Below are 21,537 nucleotides of genomic sequence, written 5' to 3'. Positions count from 1 at the left end.
AATGGTAAGCATGCTATTGCTAGCTATCTTGTTAATTTAGGTGCTTGTTGTACCACATTCCAACCCTTCATAATCTATTAATCTTGGAGAAAAAGAAAAGCATATCATATATTGATACTACATTATTCATATATCTTGTAGGAATACAACTGACCAAGTCTGCCATTGAGTGCATAGTTCAATAAAAATAATATAATGATGAACAATACTTTTAATAATTTGAACTCGAAAATTCATATTTTACATGCTTTCGTGTCAATATCATAGTGTATTTTCTCACATAGTACATCACCTTGTAGTCGGAGAACCTTATTCTCATGCTCCAAATTCCCAATATTATGTACAAGTTGTGCTTTGTCCATAACCCAATTGTCCCAATTAATTTGTCTTAATACCATGATCTCATTCTGAAGCTTTTTGACCTCAAGCTGGTGATTCTCATTATTCGACACATCGTCCTGCTGTCAAAAGAATCAAACAACAATCAACACAAATTCATAAGGCCCAATCATAGCATTAACTTCTTTTTTTTGTGATCGAAAATTCCTCAGCTCAACATGTTTATTGAACAGTTGAACCAGCTCTAAACTCAGGCCACCAACCCACTTGCTGGGCCTAGGAGGAACAAAGCTGTGCAAATTTGATGTTTCCACAGAAATTGGACAATTCAAAGAGGACAATATTGTTGGTATAAGTGGGATAAGCTTTACGACATTCCATATTTGCAAGAAGTTACCATAACTTGACTTCACTATCCCAACCAAAGCTTATTTGTTAAATCACAAACATTAACAATAACAATGAATAACCAAACTTCACAAAACACGAACTTGTAAATCACAACTACACTGAAAATATGGCCAACATTGCAATCACAAATATGTATATGGTGTAATTCAGAAAGGGAGAGGAATTGTACTTGGACTTTCTTTAAGAATGAATCAACGAAAACTTGTTGGTTGGTCATGTTACTCTCCAACTTGCGAATTTCCATGTTCAGGTCCTTTGTCTCTGTTTCTGCCGATTGCAAGCTCTTGTTTATAGATTCTTTTTCCATCATCAAATTTCTATTCTCATTATGCAAATTTGTATTTTCTTGACGACCAAGCTGATCCAACTGCCATTCCATGTTCTTTTTGCTTTCCTACACCCAAAATAACAAATAAATAAAACAAATTCGATGATGAATAAAAACCAAAAGGCATGCATGATGAAGCATTGATATCAGAAAAAGAAATCAACATTTACCTTGCATCTCTCTCGATATCGTCTGTCGATTTCTTTCTTGGAAAGAGGTGGAAGAGATGGATTCCTACCCCCGCACCGGCGGACTGAATGACTCGTCCCAGCTTCAGTTGGTGCTAATCCTTGTAGTGGTTGGTGATTCGACTGATTTTGTGAAGTTTGATAACTTTGATTTAACTCTGTACAGTATCCTCAGTAAGATAGATACTAATTGGCTTGCAACAATATGGATAATTTATTTAGCATGATGCACATAAGTACATGAGACGCCGGATTCCGACAACCATTTCGGCTGAAAATTGGTTGCTGAAAATATGCCTCGTCGGTGATCAGAGAGGACTTTGGAGTTGGCCGAATCAGCATAGGGATAAGGCGGGGGTGCTACGACTTCAATCTCAATTTTCAGTATGATTTAGGCAATGGCTGATCGATAAAGATTTGTGTGGGGTCGGGAGCTTAGTTTTGGTAGGTCAGTCGTCCAAAATGATGGCTATATAAATAAATATATTATCTATCTAAAACAAAGTATATTACCTTGATTTTGCCAAGTGAGATCCTTTTGCAATTCTGCAAAATCGAGTCCGGTATTACCTGCAACAAACACTAAGATTCGAATATCAATTGAGTCAACCTCTGCATCTACAACCTACACAACCCAGATCAGATCTTATATATTTGGAAACCATAACTCTACAATTCTTACCCATCTTTCCCTATTTACGGTTAATATGAACTACCAAAAGTAGCATTAGCTACTAACAGAATAAATTGCCTTTAACACAGAAACAGTAATAAAACACTTACATGGATTATAGACTAGAACATCATCAGTACTATAACCTTCCCAATCATTGTACTCTGCCCCTTCAGTTTCTCTATAGAGATCTGACGATGAACCAGGGTATGACATTACTTAACTGCAAAAGAAACTAATTAAGATCGACGGGGTTAAATGTGAACCGAAGATCTTAATCAGAAAAGAAAAACAGAGAGCACACACACATATATATAGAGAGTGAGACTAACAAGATATATATATTTCGCACGATGTCGCGCGAATACTTGCGATTCCATTGATGATGGAAAGAGAGGTGGGTCGGTCGGCTGTCCATCACCTATCTCTCTCAGATTAGCTTTTTGAGTCAACAGTTAAAATCCAATAAATTATACTCTATTATTTAGGGCCCTAGATGGTCCACACGCATGTACTGCTCTATTTTCTTTTGTGTTAAGGACAGGGAAAGTTGAGTCACCTAATTAATGAGAAAAGAAAGCACACTTGATTTAATCATTCGACGTTTTTGAATTGTGGTGTAGAAGTCGCACGCTGTCGTGGAGAATCGCGCGGTGTGTGGGGACTATGGTTCGAGTGCAACGTCACACTCATACCCTGTTATTTCAACCACGCCACAAAATATGACTAGGGCTGTTATTGGTATGGTAAATTATCCATTGGTATACCGTTACCGACATATTGGTTACCGAAAATCACAGAAAACTGGTATACCGTTACCAATACTTCGGTATGATAAATTTACCGCTACAATTGGTAACGGTAACGGTAAACAAAGTTCAAAATCGGTAAATTTCCCGATTACCGACATATATTAAATATATATTAATATTATTAGTTTTATTTAAATTAATTTGATTATGACCACTAGATTATTCATCTCCTATAATCTAAACCATTGATTAATTGATTTTAGGGTTATAACTTAATCTTATTCTGATTAACTTATTCTTCATATTTACCAGTTTACCACTTACACAGCCCTAATACCTACGACCTCTGTCCTCTGCCTCTCGTCGTTCACCTTACCTTCTTACCTTTCTGACTTTCGAGGTTCGATTTTCGATCAGGAACACAACCTCTACCTCTCATCTGTGCACTGAACGTCTGCACCTTACCTTTGGCTATATCTGATCTCTCCGACTCTCCCTAGTCTTTATCGGCTCTCATCTCTGCCTCGCTCGGTGCTACACGCCTACAACTTTTCAGACGGGACGCTCACGATTTCTACCTATCTCCTGCCACCAGTACACGAGTCTATCATCTCTGCCTAGTCTTTCTCTCTGATCTCTCATCTTGTCGTGCCTCACTACCTCCAAATTGGTAACTGGTAAGTCAAGTGAACAACATAGGCTTTTGAGTTATGATTTCTGAATTTGCCTTGAACTTGCCTTCAATAGTGAAATAGGGAGATTTTTGTAAAAGGATACAGTAGACATGGTCAATCAATTTACTTACATTGTTTCGTTGTGAACTTGCAGTTGTATATATAGTAGACATGGTCAATCAATTTCTTGTTCTACCTTATACCCTGAGCATACTTGTTGGAGTTAAATAACATACGGATTAATGGATATGCTTGAATCTAACAGTTTGGAGGAGCTTGTATTATTGATTTATTGTGTAGACTAATTAACTATTATTATTTTTGGGATAAAATTCTGCATTTGATTCCTTTGTATACTACAGTTTACACTTGTGTTGTTAACAATTGTACACTGTAGGCTTTATTTCATTGTTATTGCAGTCTGTTATTTGTCTATTTAGAATCTTGAATAATTGTAGATTTTATAGGATGGAATCCAGTCACTCAAACAACATGAATATCTCTCAAGCTGACGTTGTTGAGCAACCTATATCCCAACCTACAACCCAAACAGAAGCTCAATCTATTGCACCTCCTCATAAAGGTAAGAAGCCTTCATGGGTGTGGGAATATGCCACTAAGGCTATAAGAACATATTCAGAGGGGACAGAATACCAAGTGGGGGTTTGTAAGACTTGCAAAAAGGAGATAAAAGCCGACAGTAAGAAGTATGGGACAACAGGGCTTGCCAACCACTTATCAAGGCAATGTAAGAAATGTCCAGCTTATGGAAGGAATTTAGTTGTTGAGAAAGGCCAAAGCACTATTTCACAAGAAAGTATGGGGGGTGCACTAGTCCCACATGTATTTAACCAAAAGAAATGTGAGGAGAAGTTAGTTAGATTTATCATCCGTGATGAAATGCCTTTTAGGATTGTTGACGGAGTGGGGTTTCAAGAATTATTGAGTGAGTTGTGCCCTAGGTTTAAGATACCATATAGGCAAAAAGTCCCCTTGTTAGTGTGGGATCAATACAATTTTGAGAAGGGTAAAATAATGAGTATAATAAGGGAACGAAGAGTGAGTATCACAACCGACACTTGGACGTCCATCCAAAACATAAATTACATGGTTGTCACCGCCCATTTTATGGATAGTGATTGGAATTTACAAAAAAGAATAATCAATTTTACAAAGATCACTAGTCATAAGGGTGATGACATAGGGAGGTGTTTGGAGGGGTGTTTGAAAAGTTGGGGGATTGAAAAAGTCTTTAGTATTACGGTTGATAATGCTTCCGCTAATGATGGGGCTATTGAGTATATGAAAAAAAGACTTGGTGAGATGAATACTCTTTTGCTCAAAGGCGAGTATTTGCATATGAGGTGTGCTTGTCACATCCTTAATTTGATTGTTAAGGATGGCTTGAAGGAGCTTTATAGCTCAATTGAAGGCATAAGGAATTGTGTAAAGTACATTCATTCATCCTCGGCAAGGTTAGACAAGTTTAGGGAATATGCCATCATGTTTAAAATGGACCAAATGTCAAATATACCCATGGATGTCCCGACTAGGTGGAATGCAACCTATAAAATGCTTGAAAGTGCCTTGAAGTACAAGAAGGTGTTTGCTAGAATGGTGGAAGAAAATGCTCCTTTCTTGAGTTATTTCAATGAGAAAGATAAGGATGGATTGAAGAGGGTAGGACCACCATGTGAGGAGGATTGGGAGAAGGCAAAGGCCTTTGTTCATTTTTTGAAGAAGTTTTATGATGCTACATTGTCACTTAGTGCAACTAAGTCTTGCACTTCTCACTTAATCTTTGTGATAGTGTCGGACTTGTTGATTGATACTGATATGAAAATTGATGATGATAGTGATCCGGTGTTGCAAAGTGTGGGGATGTCAATGAAGCTAAAATTGAATAAGTATTGGGGAATTTTTGAGAGTGTTAACAAGATGATATATGTAGCCCATGTTCTAAATCCTAGATATAAGCTTGAATTAATACAAATTTCCTTTGAAGACATGGGGAAGGATGTTGCTACAATAAAAAAGAGTGTCGATGACATCAAAAAGTGCTTGCTACAATTATATGATGTATACAAAGGGGCTAGTGGTCAAGATCAATCTTCCACCACTATGGGCACCATCACTCGAGTCAATACAAATTCAGGTTCCCAATCAAGTGGGCTTTCTCATGTTGAGATGAAACTAAAAAGAAAAAGAGAACAAATGGAAGTTGCAGAGATTGCAAATGAAGTGGATAAATACATTTCAGATCCTTGTGAAAAGCTTGATGGTGACTCTTTCGATCTCTTGACTTGGTGGAAGTTGAATCAATCATGGTATCCTATTCTTTCAAAGGTTGCCAAGGATATATTCTCAATCCCAAGTTCGACCGTGGCTAGTGAAAATGCTTTTAGCTTGGGTAGGAGGATTGTGGATCCTTTTAGAGCTTCATTGACCCCAAAGATGGTAGAGGCATTGGTGTGTACTAGTGATTGACTTAGAGCGAATGAATTTAATTTCTATAAAGAGCCAACGGATGAGGAAATTTCTTTATACAAGGAACTTGAAGAATTTGAAAAAAGTAAGCAACTCTTGCACTTTTATTTTAGTTGAATTGTTAATATGTAATAGTTATGTGAATTGTTAATATTTATTTGCATTGTTCACTTGTTTGCATAGGTATGAATTCACAAGCTCTACCTTCCGAACTACCTATTTCGGCTTCACGTCCACCAAATCCACAAGCTTTGTAAGTGCTTATTTTGAACTGTCTGTAACTTTATATGCGTTGTGTAGACTCTGCTTTTGAACTACTTTTTTTCCTATTTATAACTCTTCTTATTTGCTTTTTATTCACATACTGGGCCCATGATAGCAATATGTGAGTGCATGCCTCTTTGAGTTCACTGACCATTGCAAACTAAACCATTTCTACAGCCATGATAGTTCATAGATTTAATTTAACATCTAATTTAATACACTAATATTATATGCAGGTAAGTGTCCCATGCAACAACTTATGACTTATCAATTATGGCTACAGTGAGTTGTGGACACTGCACAAGCCTTCTCTGTTTCTCTTTAAGCAACCAAAAGAAGAAGAATCCAAATGTTTCTCTGTTTCAGGCCAGGATTTGGTGGTGGTTTTGGACTTATGGTGCTGCACTACTGATTACTTTCTTTTTGTTGAGTTTCTTTTGCATTATGTAGACTTTGAGATCCAGTATAACAATTTACTTATTGTGATGTTTTACTTATATTTTAATATTTATCTGAAAGTGGAATGTGGATTATATGTAATGTGGATGTGGATTATCATATATAATTATATATGTGGAATTAAGTGGATGTGGATTTGGTAGAATGGGTAAACAGTTTTTATTGTTTTTAGAATTGACACATTTTTCCCTAAACCCTAAAGGTTATATTCATTGGTAAATTTACCAATTACCGTCTTACCGTTACGGACAGTCGGTATACCGACACTTCTGGTAACGGTAATGGTAACATTTTTTAAGTTACCGAAAGGATCGGTATGGTAACGGTATTCCGTTATTGGTAACGGTAACCGTACCAATAACAGCCCTAAATATGACATTGAGGGATTGGGGATGACTGTGATATTATTATTATTATTATTATTTTTAAGAAGAATGGATTTATTACGAATATGTGAGAGAAGCCAACCAAGTAGAAAGGGGGTCCACCAAGAACCCGGAACACAAACAGCAGAACAAACACAAGAAACAACCACACAGGAAGCCCATCGGAGATGCCTTTCATGTTTCAGTCAAATTTTCAAGACATTGATTGAAGTTGTAAAAACACATTGATTCCTAATTTCATCTGTCACTCGCGCGAATCTCTATTCAAACGTGCGAGTGTCGTGCGAGTGCTTGATGCTCATCTTTGGAAAAATAAAAAAGAAAAGAACAAGAGAGAGAGAGAAATAGGTTCAGGTATCGCGCGATGCTCGTATTGTATCGACAGTTGTTTCTTCTTTTTTTTTGTAATTTTCTTCTTTCATAGCGAATAATTAAAGCTTCTTGTCATCGGTTGATTATCAAGCATTGTTGAGAATTCAAAGGGAAGATTTGCAGAAGGATTCCATGGATAACAACTTGGACTTCACTTCAGAGGGTAGGCAATTTATATCATTAATTACATATCCTTCCTTTATCTTTTGTTCAAATAATTTAACAAGGATGCAATATTGACATGAAGATTTGGATCTTTTGTTAGATCGGATAATTAATTTCTGGTAGTGTAAGTTGTAACTAGCTAGAAACAGTATTTGACCTTATTTTCCCCCTGTATTCAAAAGAAATATACATGTTACGTATTACTTGACAATATTCGTAATGAATTGTTTTTGCATTTCGTAGATGATATGAAAATGGCATCTCTCAACATGGAGGGACACTTCCCTATGTCGAATCAAGGTAATTTTATTAATTACTGTCCTAATTGCAGAAATTCTCTCATGCACAAGTTTTGTTTAATGAATCATGAATGACTTGCTGTTAATTAATCAGAGAGATATCAAGCCAGCGATGATCAACCTGCCGGACCATCTCGGCTGTCCAATACTGGAAGTAGAAGAAGTCAAGGAGCTATTACTGAAGAACAACAACGTGAAAGAAAGAAAGAGATTGATAAAGCATTTCGCATGCGAAGAAAGGTTAAATGATTGCATTATTCTAGAACAGATCGATTTTCAATTCAAAACCCTAAGGTCTCATGTCTGTAATAGTACTGCAGGAACAAGCAAAAAAAATGAAGGAGAATTTGCATATTCTCAATGAAGAGAATACACGTCTAAAGAGGGAAAATCAAGTTTTGATGACCGAATTAAAGAGACTCAATGGCTCAAAATTTGCAGTCAGCAGGCAGGAAAACCCAACAAATCCAATCCGAAATCCTTAGTTTGAAACGCGATATTGCCGGTGGAAAGCACTAACTGATTTCATGAGTTACCCAGAAATTTCTATGGTGTTCCACCGAATATATATAGGCAACTATAACTAAGCAAGCAATTAGAGAAGTATAGTGAAAGAGTTGTGCTGGGCACACCTTGTCAGAGAGCTTATATGTGAAGAGTTGTAATAAAAGTTTATTCGCTAGTATAATAAACGTGAGGTTCTCTTAAGAGTATTTGAGCTTTAAGCAAACTAGCAGTGAACCCACGCTTTGCACGAGCTTTATTTATCATTAACTTTATATATAGTTGAAGAGCATTGCGCGCCCGTTGTTTATCTTGAACTCTGTATATGTGAAGAGTATTGTACGGCGTTATTTATCTTTAACTCTGCATATGTGAAGAACATTGCACGACGTTATTTATATTTAACTCTGTATATGGGTGAAGAAGCTTGAAAATAGCTGTTGATTAGAAGTTTAAACTTTTAGGAGTGTAAACAATCTATCGATTATGATCCTTTTTTAACATAAATTTACCAACCAATCATTGAGATCATGAGATGTCAATTTTTTCAGTTAATAAATTTTTTCTAGCAAAATATGTGATCAATCGATCGATCGATTCGATGGTTTGTTCCATTTCTACCATTTCCAATTTTGATCATCTCAGATATTTTTCAATTGTTCACATGAAAATAGCATTTTATAAAATGAACAATTCTTATTTATATATTCTCTAACGTCGATCTCCCTTCTCCCTTCTCGCTTCTCCCTTCTCTCTTCTTTGACCGACTGGTAATTCAAAACAATCAAATCCTTAATTTTATTATTCTATTCAATATGTCTGAGAATTAATCTAAATCCGTGTCAGTCTCAATTAGGCTGTAATGCGCAACAACATATGAAATATTTCGAACAAAAAACTTCGAAAAACAAAAACCATATCAAATATTTAGATGAGATATCATAAGCATTTTCAATTCGCTAGATTGAAGTGACCCAAGGGGGGTGTAGATCAAAATGGCCTAAGGAGGCTGTCGATCAAAGTCAGAACAAATATGATTTGACTTTTTTGTTCATGCAGGCAAAGGAATAGATAATTGTAAACCTTGACCTCCTGCCTTTGCTTTTGCTGCCACTTTCGTGTCTTCGATCTCCAGGTAACTATAATTTTCATCAGTCGTCACTGTTGCGAATGAAAACAAATGCACATCAAACAATAAAAAACGAAGATAGAACCAAACGAAAAGCAATTGCGAGAGAAGAAAGTGTTATCAATAACCATCGTTCTTCAAATCTAAGAGAACTCATTTCTTCAATATAATTCTTGGATAGACTATCGAAGAAGATGTAGATGTTATGGTAAATGTATAACCTACAGACTGCAGTATCAGTATGTACATACTGTTGATCTACATTGGAGAAGCTTAGAGCAAAGGTTTCAAGGAAGAGAGCAGAAACAGAATGCGTGAAGAAGAGGCTAAACAAAACAGAAGTCTAAGTGGAAGAGAGAGAATCAGAACGATTTCATGTATTTCTATTCAATGTGGTGTGTGAAAAAATATACCCCTTGTAGTTATCTCCATTCATGAATCTTATCGTTGTAGATCTTCTCGCACAGAGCTTGAACTTGAAATTTCAAGGCTCTGTTCTGATGTTCCAAATTGACTTTTCTCTCCAAAAGTTGTTTCTTCTCTTCCATCTGAGCATTCCAGGTGACATTTCCATGCAGTCTAGCTCTTTCTTATCTAAGCTTTAAAAGCTGGCTATCCTCATGACTTTTCAGCAGCTGTGAGAAAACATTACACTTGGAATGCAAAGATGGTAATTATCAATCACTAATAATCGACAAGGCTCATGGTTAGATTAATCGAGTTTTAAGTGATTATGATTGTAGTATGATCGACAACAGCTTTAAAACGTCAAATAGGAAAATATCTTTTACAGAGGAAATATACAAAAACTGCAAGACATGTAAAGCACAAAGAAACCAGAGAAATGAAAGAAATGGAAAATCTTACTAGCTTATGAGAAAATGCATCCACAACAACTTTCTGGTGACTATTTTTTCCCTTCAAACAACATATTTCAGTCTTTAGACCCTGGTTCTCAACCACTCTTGCTTGCAGACTTTGACCCATCACATCGTTCTCTGACCTCATCCGTCCATTATCCCTCTTCAAATTTTTATTTTCGCTGCCAACCCTTAGTAAATCAGACTCCGTATTCTTTTTCTTGAGCTGCCAGAGGATATACAAACAAGTAAAAAAAAGGAAAGATGAACAACTTAATTAAAAGACACAACTTTGTCGCACAACTTTTCTTTTCGCTTGTACCAGCAGCCGGAGTAAAATGTGCTACTCCTACGTTAGGTAAGCGGAATTCATATTGTTATAATTGTGCAAAACTTAACTAGGAGACTCGATGCGACATGATCATCATATTTTTGTCAAACTGTTTAGGGTCTCAAATAAGCATTTTACAATTTTTGGACATTTTCATAATTTCATGTTTTTGTGCTATTCATTTCATTTAAGTTTGTAGCCTACGACTCATTAATTTTTGTTTTGAAGAAATTAATCAAAATTTGATAGTGTTTTTTCTTGTTTGGTGGATTCAAGTTTTGTGTTCTAAGTTAAACATTGGTTTGACCTTAAATGATAGTTTTTGGTATGTTTCCAAAATTTTGGGGCCCTAGCCACTAGGTGTTGAGGGGCCTTGGCCAGCGGCCCATGTCGCCTCACGGCCCCCACCCCACAGACACCCCTGCGTCAATCTATGTATCTAGATAAGTCCAAGGTACCTTTTATAGGGATGCTGAAACGCTTTTGTGATTCTTCAAGAATCGCTCCAATATTGTTTGCAAAACAAAAAGAAAAACAATAACATACTGTAAGCTTTGCGACAAAACATTCAACATGATTGAGATTCTATCAATGGTTGTGCAAGATGCAAAAACAAGCCATGTATAGGAGTCGGTGCCTATCTCCTTTTCTTCAGTAGATCTCCAAAAAGAAGCAGAAACAGAACTTCAAAAGGAAAGGCACCAGAATCGAACCGTAGAATAATCTATTAAGATAGATGAAGCGCGGTGTATTTGATTATACGGGGAATACACAAGCAGAGATCTGGTAAGATCTTGATTGGTTTGAGTAAACAACACAAACATGATACAGAGAATTTGATCAATAAAGGTATGAAAAAGATGGAATAAGTTGTCCTCACCATCTAACGCAGGCATATCAACAAAGGAAAGCAACAACAAATCGAACCAACATTTGATTAAAAGAGTAAAATTCGAATTCTCTAGAGAGAAAAATCTCTAGGGTTTCAATGATAGATAATGATACTAGGGTCGGCTACAACCCTAAAATGAGCTAAAATGAAAAATGAAAAATTATAAAAAAAGATACCCTTTAAAACAGAAAATGACCCATTCGAGACCCGAAACTAGGATGGTTCGGTTCAGAACGTCGTTTCACTTCAGTTAGTCAACATTTCAAAATTTTTAGTTGAGCAACTTCACGTTGAAAATTGATTTCTACTAGTTGATACAAATGATAATTTTCTAGTTTCTACAATTTTCTATTTTGATTATTTCAGCCCTATATCACCACCGCCAATCACCATCACCAAAAGTTGAGGGAAGATGTCTACTAGTCAAATCTGGGGATTTTGGTATCCTGCATTTCTCCATTAGTCCTCTTGGACTACGATCAGAACAATAATTAAAAGCTTAGACTCGGAAATGGAGGTATAGACAGAGAGTGATAAGAGAATTGTGCTAATCACAAACTTAAAAGGTACATATGTCTTATCATCGCACGATCAAGTCTAATCTCCAGGCGATCATGTCCTAATCATCGCGCGACAGATTGTGCGATATTGAACGATAGAACAATGAAGCTGGGAGATGAATGATGATTCAATCTCTCAGCCAAATTGACTTGCCTTTTGAAAGAAAGAAAAAAAAACACTTTCTTGTTTCTTAGAAGAGATTTATGTTGTTCTAATGACTTTAGTGCACAACTTTGTTAATTGACAACTACTTTAGTACCTTATAATTATTTCATAAACTGAGGTTAACCCACTTTATAATTACTTACCTTGCGTTAATTTCTTTCATGATTGGTTTCGTCAACTTCAAAAGTCTCCATGCAATGACATCCTCAGATATTTCTATGGATGAGACAATATATTTGCAAATCAATGACAACCAACCATCCCTTGCGTTAATTTCTTTCATGATTGGTCTTCGTCAACTTCAAAAGGCTACATGCAATGACATCCTCATATCTTTCTTTTTTTGAGATACAACTAAAGTAGATATAATGCTATACTACAACACACTATCCAGAGTATTACATCCAGGCATATAAAAGTGTGTTGTAGTGGACATCCTCATATCTTTCTATATATATATTCCTCTCTCAACAACTTTTGCTTTTGCAACAACCTCATTTTGTATTGTCGGGAGCATATTATTTGTTAGAAAAAATGATAATGAGTGACGTTAGTGCATTAGAGAAATGAAAAAGGTGTTTTGAAATCTTAAAATAAATGTATTTTAAGTTTAAAAAATTAAGTGAGGGAGTGTTCATCACATATGGTAAACATTGATATGTTATAGTTACTCTTTAACAAGTGCCCTTAGAATACCCATTATCAATAGGATGGGAGTGACTCCAATTCTTAGCTCCCATTCCTTCCCAAAAATCATGTGTAAACCATGATTTTTATTTTTAAAAATACAATTTAGAGTTTAGAAATTAATGTTTGGGATTTAGGGTTTAAGGTTTAATATTAGAACTTATGATTTAAAAATTAGATGCGCTAAGCCCAAAGCCACCATGGCTCCGGCACACCCATCGTCTAGTAGTTCCTATCGGCTCCGATATCCACTTGTTAGGAAGATTACCGAGTTTTCAGAAGAGGAGTATCTATAGATAAAAACAAGAGTGCTAGGTTTTCTTGAACACTTCTCAACAGTATATTGTTTACGGCTATCGAGCTAGTGGTGTGCATTTTCATTTATATTGAGTATACAATGTAAAACCTTAGAGAGGGACCACCATGGTGGTTGACAGCTGTACACTTAAATACATACCCAGGAAAGTAAATCAAAGTATATATTAAATCATACTTTAACACACCCCTGCAAACTTGTGAGTGGTAAGGGTCGTTCAACTACTCCAAGTTTGTCTCTGAGACATTGAAACCGAGAATGGGATAGTGGTTTTGTCAAGCAGTCTGCCACTTGATCATGAGAAGGAACATATCGTACATCGAGCTGTTTGGCTAGAACTTTGTCTCGCACAAAGTGAATGTCAACTTCAATATGTTTGGTTCTGGCATGATAGACTGGATTAGATGCTAACGCACTTGCACTTAAGTTGTCACACCATGTGATAGGGATTGAAAAACACTTCAGAGACAGTTCTCGAAGGAGGGATTCGAGCCATGATAGTTCACAAGCTACTTGTGCAAGCGCTCTATACTCTGATTCGGCATTAGACCTGGCCACAACGTGTTGCTTCTTTGAGGACCATGAAACTAGAGTGTCTCCAAGATAAACACAGTGTCCTGCTGTTGATCGCCTATCATCCACACAACAGGCCCAATCTGCATCAGAAAAACCCTGCAGGAGCAACTTAGTACACGGTTTAACATGCAGCCCCATGTCCTTGGTACCTTTCAAATATCTCAGAACTCTTTTCACTCCCTGCCAGTGGATAGTAGTAGGAGCATGAAGAAATTGGCTCAACTTGTTAACAATGAAGGCAATGTCTGGCCTGGTATTGGTTAGATATTGAAGACCTCCAACAATGCTTCTATAGGAGGTTAAATCCTTCAGAGGTGTTCCAGTGGTGAGTGACATTGGTCGTCCAACAACAGCTGGTGTGGGGCATGATTTGGTCTCGGCCATCGTGGTCTTCCTAAGCAGATCATCAATATATCTAGTTTGTGGTGTGCATTTTCATTTATATTGAGTATACAATGTAAAACCTTAGAGAGGGACCACCATGGTGGTTGACAGCTGTACACTTAAATACATACCCAGGAAAGTAAATCAAAGTATATATTAAATCATGCTTTAACATCTATAAGCACCTCCGTGCATGCCTGTGTACCCATGTGCACTTATAGACTAAGATACGTGTTTAGATCTCATATGGGCCCAAAAGTTTAACAAGATATATAACTTAAGTACTCACACTAAAGTTAATGATGAAAAATAAAATACAGAGCAGTACATGCATGCGCACCACATAATATACGAGTATAAAGTTCTGAGTTTTAACTGTTGATTCAAAAAGCTAATCTGAGAGAGAAGTCCTGGAGCAGACCATCGACCGAGCTCTCTCTCCATCGTCCATGGATCGCAAATATTCGCGCGACCTCGTGCGAAATATTTATCTTGTTAGTTTCTCTCTATATATATGTGTGTGTGCGCTCTCTGTTTTTCTTTTCTGATTAAGATCTTCGATTCTCATTTAACCCCGTCGATCTTAATTAGTTTCTTTTGCAGTTAATTAATGGCATACCCTGGTTCATCGTCAGATCTCTATAGAGAAACTGAAGGGGCAGAGTACAATGATTGGGAAGGTTATAGTACTGATGATGTTCTAGTCTATAATCCGTGTAAGTGTTTTATTACTGTTTCTGTGTTAAAAGCAATTTATTCTGTTAGTAGTTAATGTTACTTTTGGTAGTTGATATTAACCGTAAATAGGGAAAGATGGGTAAGAATTGTAGAGTTATGGTTTCCAAATATGTAAGATCTGGTCTGGGTTGTGTAGGTTGTAGATGCAGAGGTTGACTCAATTAGTATTCGAATGTTAGTGTTTGTGGTTTTGATCTAATTAAACCTTATCAATCTTGCAGATAATAGCGGACTCGATTTAGCAGGATTGCAAAAGGATCTCACTTGGCAAAATCAAGGTAATATATTTATTTTTTTAGATATATGCTCTAAGATATGGGTTTTTTAAGTTGCAGATGCAGTGGTTGACTGAACTAATATTCGGATCTCAGTGTTTGATCCTGAAATCGATGTCCTAACAAAACCAGAATATGTAATATTATCCGACACATAGGCAATATATGGTTTTGATCTAATTAAACCTTATGAATCTTGCAGATAATACCGGATTGCATCTTACAAAATTGCAAAAGGATCTCCCTTGGCAAAATCAAGGTAATACACTATATTTAGAGAGAGATATATATAGCCACCGTTTAGGACCTACGAAAATGAAGCTCCCGATCCTCACAAATCTTTACAGACCAGCCACAGTCTGAATCATGCCGGAAATTGGTCAGAAATTGAGATTGAAGTCGCGACACCGCGGCCTCTTCCCTTCGTCGATCCGGCCAACTTCGACGTCCCCTTCAACCACCAACGCTACCATTCAACTCATCTAGACGAGGCACACCTTCCCCAACCAATTTTCAACCTATATAGTCATCGGAATCCGATGTCCCATGCACGACTCGAATGGGTCAAATTTTGTGTTCTAATTTTCTTTTTGATTTTCTTATCAACTTTAATCTCAGTCGCTGATCAGATCCAATGGCTGAGATGAGACTCTCTCTATAGGAGAAGTCTTGTGTACGCATATGCATATATATATATATATGCCGTGATTTAGACAATTATATTGTCAGGGATGTTTTTCTAAACATAAACTGTGAGGATTTTGATTCCAAAATGTACCAAAGTTACCGTTCCAGTGCTTTTGCGTGCCATGACTATGATCATTGTTAATCTTCTCACATATTACTAACAAGCTTAATTAGGACCAGATATATTAGGATTCCAACATCGGATCTCTTTGGAAATTGGCCTGAAGCATCTAGGGCTTCTTTGCGTCTTTGTGCCTCAGATCAATTGGGCTCGGGCTCTCATTGTGCGTTGTATTGTTTGGGCCTTTCCCTTTGTGGGCTAATAGGTTGTTGGTCTTTTCCTCACAAGTCAACAACACTTTCTTTTTTTTTTTCCCCGAGTCAAAAACACTTTTACTTGTTTAAAAGTATTGCTTTATTCTTGTATACAGGACACAAGATTTGACCTGTAGTTGTCCCTGTCTGGTTCTGTAGCTGGCTATATGCGGCTTTTACATTTCTATCCGTTTGTATCTGAATACATTCAAACTTTATCTTCTTGATGCTTCTCTCTCAACTCTCTTCTTCTTCTTCATTCCATCTTCTCCGTCTTTTTTAAACCAAACATGTTTTCTCTTACTTAGAAAACAAAGAATAGAAAATAAAAAATGAAAATGAAAAACAAAAAATGAAAATAGAAATTAGAAATTAGAAAACAAATTAAAGGCACTCTTAAGATTCCAACATCGGATCCTCTTTTGACCCCATAAATCTACAGCCAAATCTAACATCTTTCCATTTCTGGCATCTGATTTTGATAAAAGCATCATCAAACGCTAAAGAAAAAAAAACAAAAGCATCATAAAAGCGAGGGATAGTTGCATGGTTGTCATTAACTTGCTTTTGTTTGTCTTGTCTTCACTCATTCCCACTTGCTGCTACTCCAAGGGTCTATCTTTCTTTGCCATATTATTATTTGATAGGTTTGTCGCTATGTTATGAAAGCGTCAAAAAACTTTAAAATGTTCATTTCAAATCCTAAACAGTTTGACAAAAATATGATGACCTTGTCGAATCGAGTCTCTTAGCCAAGTTTCACACAATTATGATAATATGACTTGCTTGCTTAACGCAGGTGTAGCACATTTTAGCCCGGCTGCTAGTAGAAGGGAAAAGAAAAGATTGTACGACAAATCTTACCACGAGCGAGAGAAGGTAAATATGTGTCTTTTAATTAAGTCGTTCATGTTTTCCTTTTTTTTTTTAACTTGTTTGTATTTCCTCTGGCAGCTTAAAAGAAAGAAGATGGAGTCTGATTTAGTAGTGGTTGGCAGCGACAATAAATATTTAAAGGGAGAGAATGGACGGTTGAGATCAGATAACGATGTGACGTATCAAAGTCTGAAAGCAATAGCAGCTGGGAACCAGATACTTAAGACTCAAGTACGTTGTTTGAAGAGAGATTCAAATCAACAACAAGTTCTCGTGGACGCATTTTCACGTAAACAAGTAAGATTTTCCATTTCCTTTATTTCACTGGTTTCTTTGTCCTTTACATGTCTTGCAGTTTTCGCATATTTCCCCCGTAAAAGAAGATTTTCCTATTTGAGTGCTCATCATTGAATGCTCACAGCTGCTGAAAAGTCATGAGGGTAGCCAGCTTTTAATGCTTAGACAAGAAAGAGATAGACTGCTTGGAAATGTCGCCTGGACTCCTCAGATGGAAGAGCAGAAACAACTTTTGGAAAGAATAGTCAATTTGGAACTTCAAAACAGAGCCTTAAAATTTCAAGTTCAAGCTCTGTGCGAGAAGATCGACAACGATAAGAACCATGAATAGAGACAACTATGAGGGATATATATATATATATATATATATATATATATTTACTCGGAAGCATTACATGTCCATAATTGTCTACACTTCTCCTCATGCCACCTAGATTATGGACACTTATGGACACCAAAATTATGGACACATATCATTTTGGATTTTTACATGAAACGGTTTCGATTCCATCTCTTCCACTCAGGCTTCCGTTTTGTTTAGCCTCTTCTTCACGGGTTTTGTTTCTGCTCTCTTCTTTGAAACCTTTGCCCTCAGCTTCTCTAATGTAGCCTTCATTTGGTTTAGGAGGTTTTGGAGAACAAATGAGAAGTTGCAAAAAGTGAGGATTAAAAAAGAAATTTGAATGTAATTAGCTTATTGAAATACGAAATCTAACGGTATGGACCTCGAGCCTCCTTCTGTTTGTCATACAATGGCGCCGTACCATGTTCTGTGTCCTCACTGACATGATTGATTCTTCAATAATCTGTTAAGAATCTCTGTCGCAGTTAAACAGATCAATATTTCATATTAAAATTCAAGAGAAACAAGAGGAGGAAGGGAGAGAGAACTTCCTCTGAGAAGAATTAACTATATATGTACATATCTAATTCTTTGTCACGACATTATGATTTGGAAATAATAATCTTAACATCAGCTGTACAATTCACAATTTAAAAGAATCATCAGATCAGTCGTTGATAGTGAACACCATGTGAATCGCCAAGCAAGCTTTGAGAATTACCTTTTGAGATGTAGATCCGTGTTCTGCGAGGGGGGCTCTTTTTGTTCATTTTGGAAAACTTTCTCTTCTTCTTCAGTAAGATGAGTGATGATGGGTAAGGTGTTGGACTTTTTTCGCGCTCTCTTTTTCTAATTTTTCAACATCCAAAAGTGATCGGGGATGTTCGGTACAGAAAGTACCAAATGATCGTCCTATACTAAGTCTGAACCGTTGGATGAATCCAACGTCATCCAACGGTCCAACTCTCTACAATTCTTACCCATCTTTCCCTATTTACGGTTAATATGAACTACCAAAAGTAGCATTAACTACTAACAGAATAAATTGCTTTTAACACAGAAACAGTAATAAAACACTTAACACGGATTATAGACTAGAACATCATCAGTACTACAACCTTCCCAATCATTGTACTCTGCCCCTTCAGTTTCTCTATAGAGATCTGACGATGAACCAGGGTATGCCATTAATTAACTGCAAAAGAAACTAATTAAGATCGACGGAGTTAAATGTGAACCGAAGATCTTAATCAGAAAAGAAATACAGAGAGCACACACACATATATATAGAGAGTGAGACTAACAAGATATATATTTAGCACGATGTCGCGCGAATACTTGCGATTCCATTAATGATGGAAAGAGAGGTGGGTCGGTCGGCTGTCCGTCACCTCTCTCTCTCATATTAGCTTTTTGAGTCAATGTTTAAAATCCAATAAATTATATTCTGTATTATTTAGGGCCCTATATGGTCCACGCATGTACTGCTCTATTTTCTTTGGGAAACACTATTTAAACCTCCTATTTTAAACCCCTCCCCTAGATTGTCATGTCATGTCTCCTTTTTTTTTTTCAATTAATATGTCATGTCCCATCTCACTCACATACACACATATATATAGATATATACACATATATATATAACTTTTTAATTATATCTATCTATCAATTGTATATGGATATCCATTGTATATTCTCTGTCCTAATATATTCTTTGTATAGGACAGAGAATCTAGACAGAGAATATATTCTCTGTCCTAATATATTCTCTGTATAGGGCAGATAATATATTCTATGTATAGGACAGAGAATATATTCTCTGTCTGTACATGTGTACACATATATGTCTATAAATTGAGAAGAGTTCACAGAGTATTTTAGAAAGCTGCAAGAGATAGCAGTAGTGTGTGAGAGAAAAACTAGAGATAGTCTTAAAGTAGTCTGTTTTTGAGATAAAAAGAGAGTGAACCTATTGTGGATATGGATTACTTGAGTGATATTTATGCAGCTGCATGTACACCTGAATGGGTTCAATGTAGGCATACTTGTGCAGCTGTATGGGCGACTCCGTAAGCGGAACGATTAGATGCGTACATGCACTCATATGGATTAATCAAATCTTTATTGGAAACTTTTATTCATGTGCTTGAATAAATTATTGTCTATGTCTTACAAAATTATGAAATTAATATAAAACAATATAATTTCTCTTTTCTTTAAACACAAAAATTAAAAAGAAAAATAATAATTAAAAAAACCAAACAGAAAATCTTAATCAAAGCACTTAAATTAATAAATAAATAAATAAATAAATATATATATATATGTGTATGTGAGTGAGATGGGACATGACATATATTAAAAAAAAAAAAAAAAAGACATGACATGACAATCTAAGGGAGATGGTTTAAAATAGGGGGGTTTATTTATCCAAATCCATTTTCTTTTGTGTTAAAGGACATGGAAAGTTGAGTCACCTAATTAATGAGAAAAGAAAGCACACTTGATTTGATCATTCGGCGTTTTTGAATTGTGGTGTAGAAGTCGCACACTGTCGTGGAGAATCGAGCCGTGTCTGGGGACAGTCGTCCGAGTGCAACGTCACACTCATACCTTGTTATTTCAACCACGCCACAAAATATGACATTGAGGGGGGGGGGGGGGGTGGGAATGAGTGTGATATTTCTGTTTTTTTTTTTTTTGTAAGAAGAATGGATTTATTAAGAATAAGGGAGAGAAGCCAACCAAGTACAAAGGGGATCCACCAACAACCCGGAACACAAACTGTTATACTTTGTAATAATAACGTCCTTTGATTATTTGCATACAATGAAGATCAAGAAGGAGAAGGAGAAGGAGAAGAAGTAGAGAGGAAGAAGATGAGAGAAAATGTTGTAAACTTCGTAAATTCAAAAGTATTTGTACAACGGCTACAAATGAGCCTAAATAGAAGAATAAGTACTGACTTCAACGCTACTAGGACAAGACATATGAAATCTAAACTAATTAAATATGTATTGGGCTACAGATATCCAACTAGCTTATAAAGTGAAAAGAGGCTCAATAGAAAGAACCAAAATATTACAAACTTAATAAGCCAAAAAAAAAAAACAATATAAGCCTTCAAGATGAAGGCCCATGCTGGTAAGGGCACAAGACTAACTCTGAATCATCCTCTAAACGAGATGGAGAGTAGCAGCGGAAACATCATGGATTCTCTCACAAACAACAAAACAAACACAAGAAACAAACACAAGACCATCTCGGCTGTCCAATACTGGAAGTGGAAGAAGTCAAGGAGCTATTACTGAAGAACAACAACATGAAAGAAAGAAAGAGATTGATAAAGCATTTCGCATGCGAAGAAAGGTTAAATGATTGCATTATTCTAGAACAGATCGATTTTCAATTCAAAACCCTAAGGTCTCATGTCTGTAATAGTACTGCAGGAACAAGAAAATAAAATGAAGGAGAATTTGCATATTCTCAATGAAGAGAACACACGTCTAAAGAGGGAAAATAAAGTTTTGATGGCCGAAAGAGACTCAATGGCTCAAAATTGGCAGTCAGCAGCCAGGGAAACCCAACGTACAACTTCAATCCGAAATCTTTAGTTTGAAACGCGATATTGCCGGTGGACAGCACTAACTCTCATGAGTTACCCAGAAATTTCTATGGTGTTCCACCGAATATATATAAGCAACTATAAATAAGCAAGCAATTAGAGAAGTATAGTGAAAGAGTTGTGCTGGGCACACCTTGTCAGAGAGCTTAGTGTCTGAGTGTTGTAATAAAAGTTTATTC

The 21,537-nt window shown here is 36.4% G+C and overlaps 3 protein-coding genes across 10 annotated transcripts; 2 read left to right on the top strand and 1 right to left on the bottom strand.

Moving 5' to 3' along the window:
• Window positions 1-83: 83 nt before the first annotated feature.
• Window positions 84-2,341, bottom strand: LOC119990093. 3 transcript variants are annotated; one of them, XM_038835919.1, is made up of 5 exons: window positions 2,050-2,341; window positions 1,780-1,848; window positions 1,249-1,424; window positions 920-1,144; window positions 84-458 (listed from the first exon to the last, which is right to left on the bottom strand). In XM_038835919.1, exons 1-5 carry the CDS (start codon window positions 2,153-2,155, stop codon window positions 234-236), a joined length of 801 nt encoding a protein of 266 aa, XP_038691847.1. In that variant the 5' UTR covers window positions 2,156-2,341; the 3' UTR covers window positions 84-233. The 3 variants fall into 3 exon arrangements, with proteins under 3 accessions (XP_038691847.1, XP_038691846.1, XP_038691848.1); XM_038835918.1 differs by having other exon boundaries at window positions 84-461; window positions 2,050-2,329; XM_038835920.1 differs by having other exon boundaries at window positions 84-461; window positions 1,780-1,836; window positions 2,050-2,324.
• Window positions 2,342-7,069: 4,728 nt separating this feature from the next.
• LOC119990099 lies at window positions 7,070-21,492 on the top strand. Of its 2 annotated transcripts, none has more exons than XM_038835935.1 (4): window positions 7,070-7,496; window positions 7,742-7,798; window positions 7,892-8,037; window positions 21,183-21,492. In XM_038835935.1, exons 1-4 carry the CDS (start codon window positions 7,466-7,468, stop codon window positions 21,345-21,347), a joined length of 399 nt encoding a protein of 132 aa, XP_038691863.1. In that variant the 5' UTR covers window positions 7,070-7,465; the 3' UTR covers window positions 21,348-21,492. The 2 variants fall into 2 exon arrangements, with proteins under 2 accessions (XP_038691863.1, XP_038691862.1); XM_038835934.1 differs by lacking the exon at window positions 21,183-21,492 and adding an exon at window positions 8,118-8,645.
• Window positions 14,551-18,125, top strand: LOC119990094. 5 transcript variants are annotated; one of them, XM_038835923.1, is made up of 7 exons: window positions 14,551-14,696; window positions 14,806-14,918; window positions 15,162-15,218; window positions 15,418-15,474; window positions 17,017-17,096; window positions 17,172-17,390; window positions 17,515-18,125. In XM_038835923.1, exons 2-7 carry the CDS (start codon window positions 14,813-14,815, stop codon window positions 17,719-17,721), a joined length of 726 nt encoding a protein of 241 aa, XP_038691851.1. In that variant the 5' UTR covers window positions 14,551-14,696; window positions 14,806-14,812; the 3' UTR covers window positions 17,722-18,125. The 5 variants fall into 5 exon arrangements, with proteins under 5 accessions (XP_038691851.1, XP_038691850.1, XP_038691849.1 ...); XM_038835922.1 differs by having other exon boundaries at window positions 14,555-14,696; window positions 14,794-14,918; XM_038835921.1 differs by having other exon boundaries at window positions 14,637-14,718; window positions 14,838-14,918.
• Window positions 21,493-21,537: the final 45 nt, after the last annotated feature.

Source organism: Tripterygium wilfordii, chromosome 21 (assembly GCF_013401445.1).
Source record: "Tripterygium wilfordii isolate XIE 37 chromosome 21, ASM1340144v1, whole genome shotgun sequence".
NCBI classification, from domain to species: domain Eukaryota; kingdom Viridiplantae; phylum Streptophyta; class Magnoliopsida; order Celastrales; family Celastraceae; genus Tripterygium; species Tripterygium wilfordii.
Note: the sequence above shows the minus strand (reverse complement) of the source record. Positions and strands in the feature narration are given on the sequence as shown.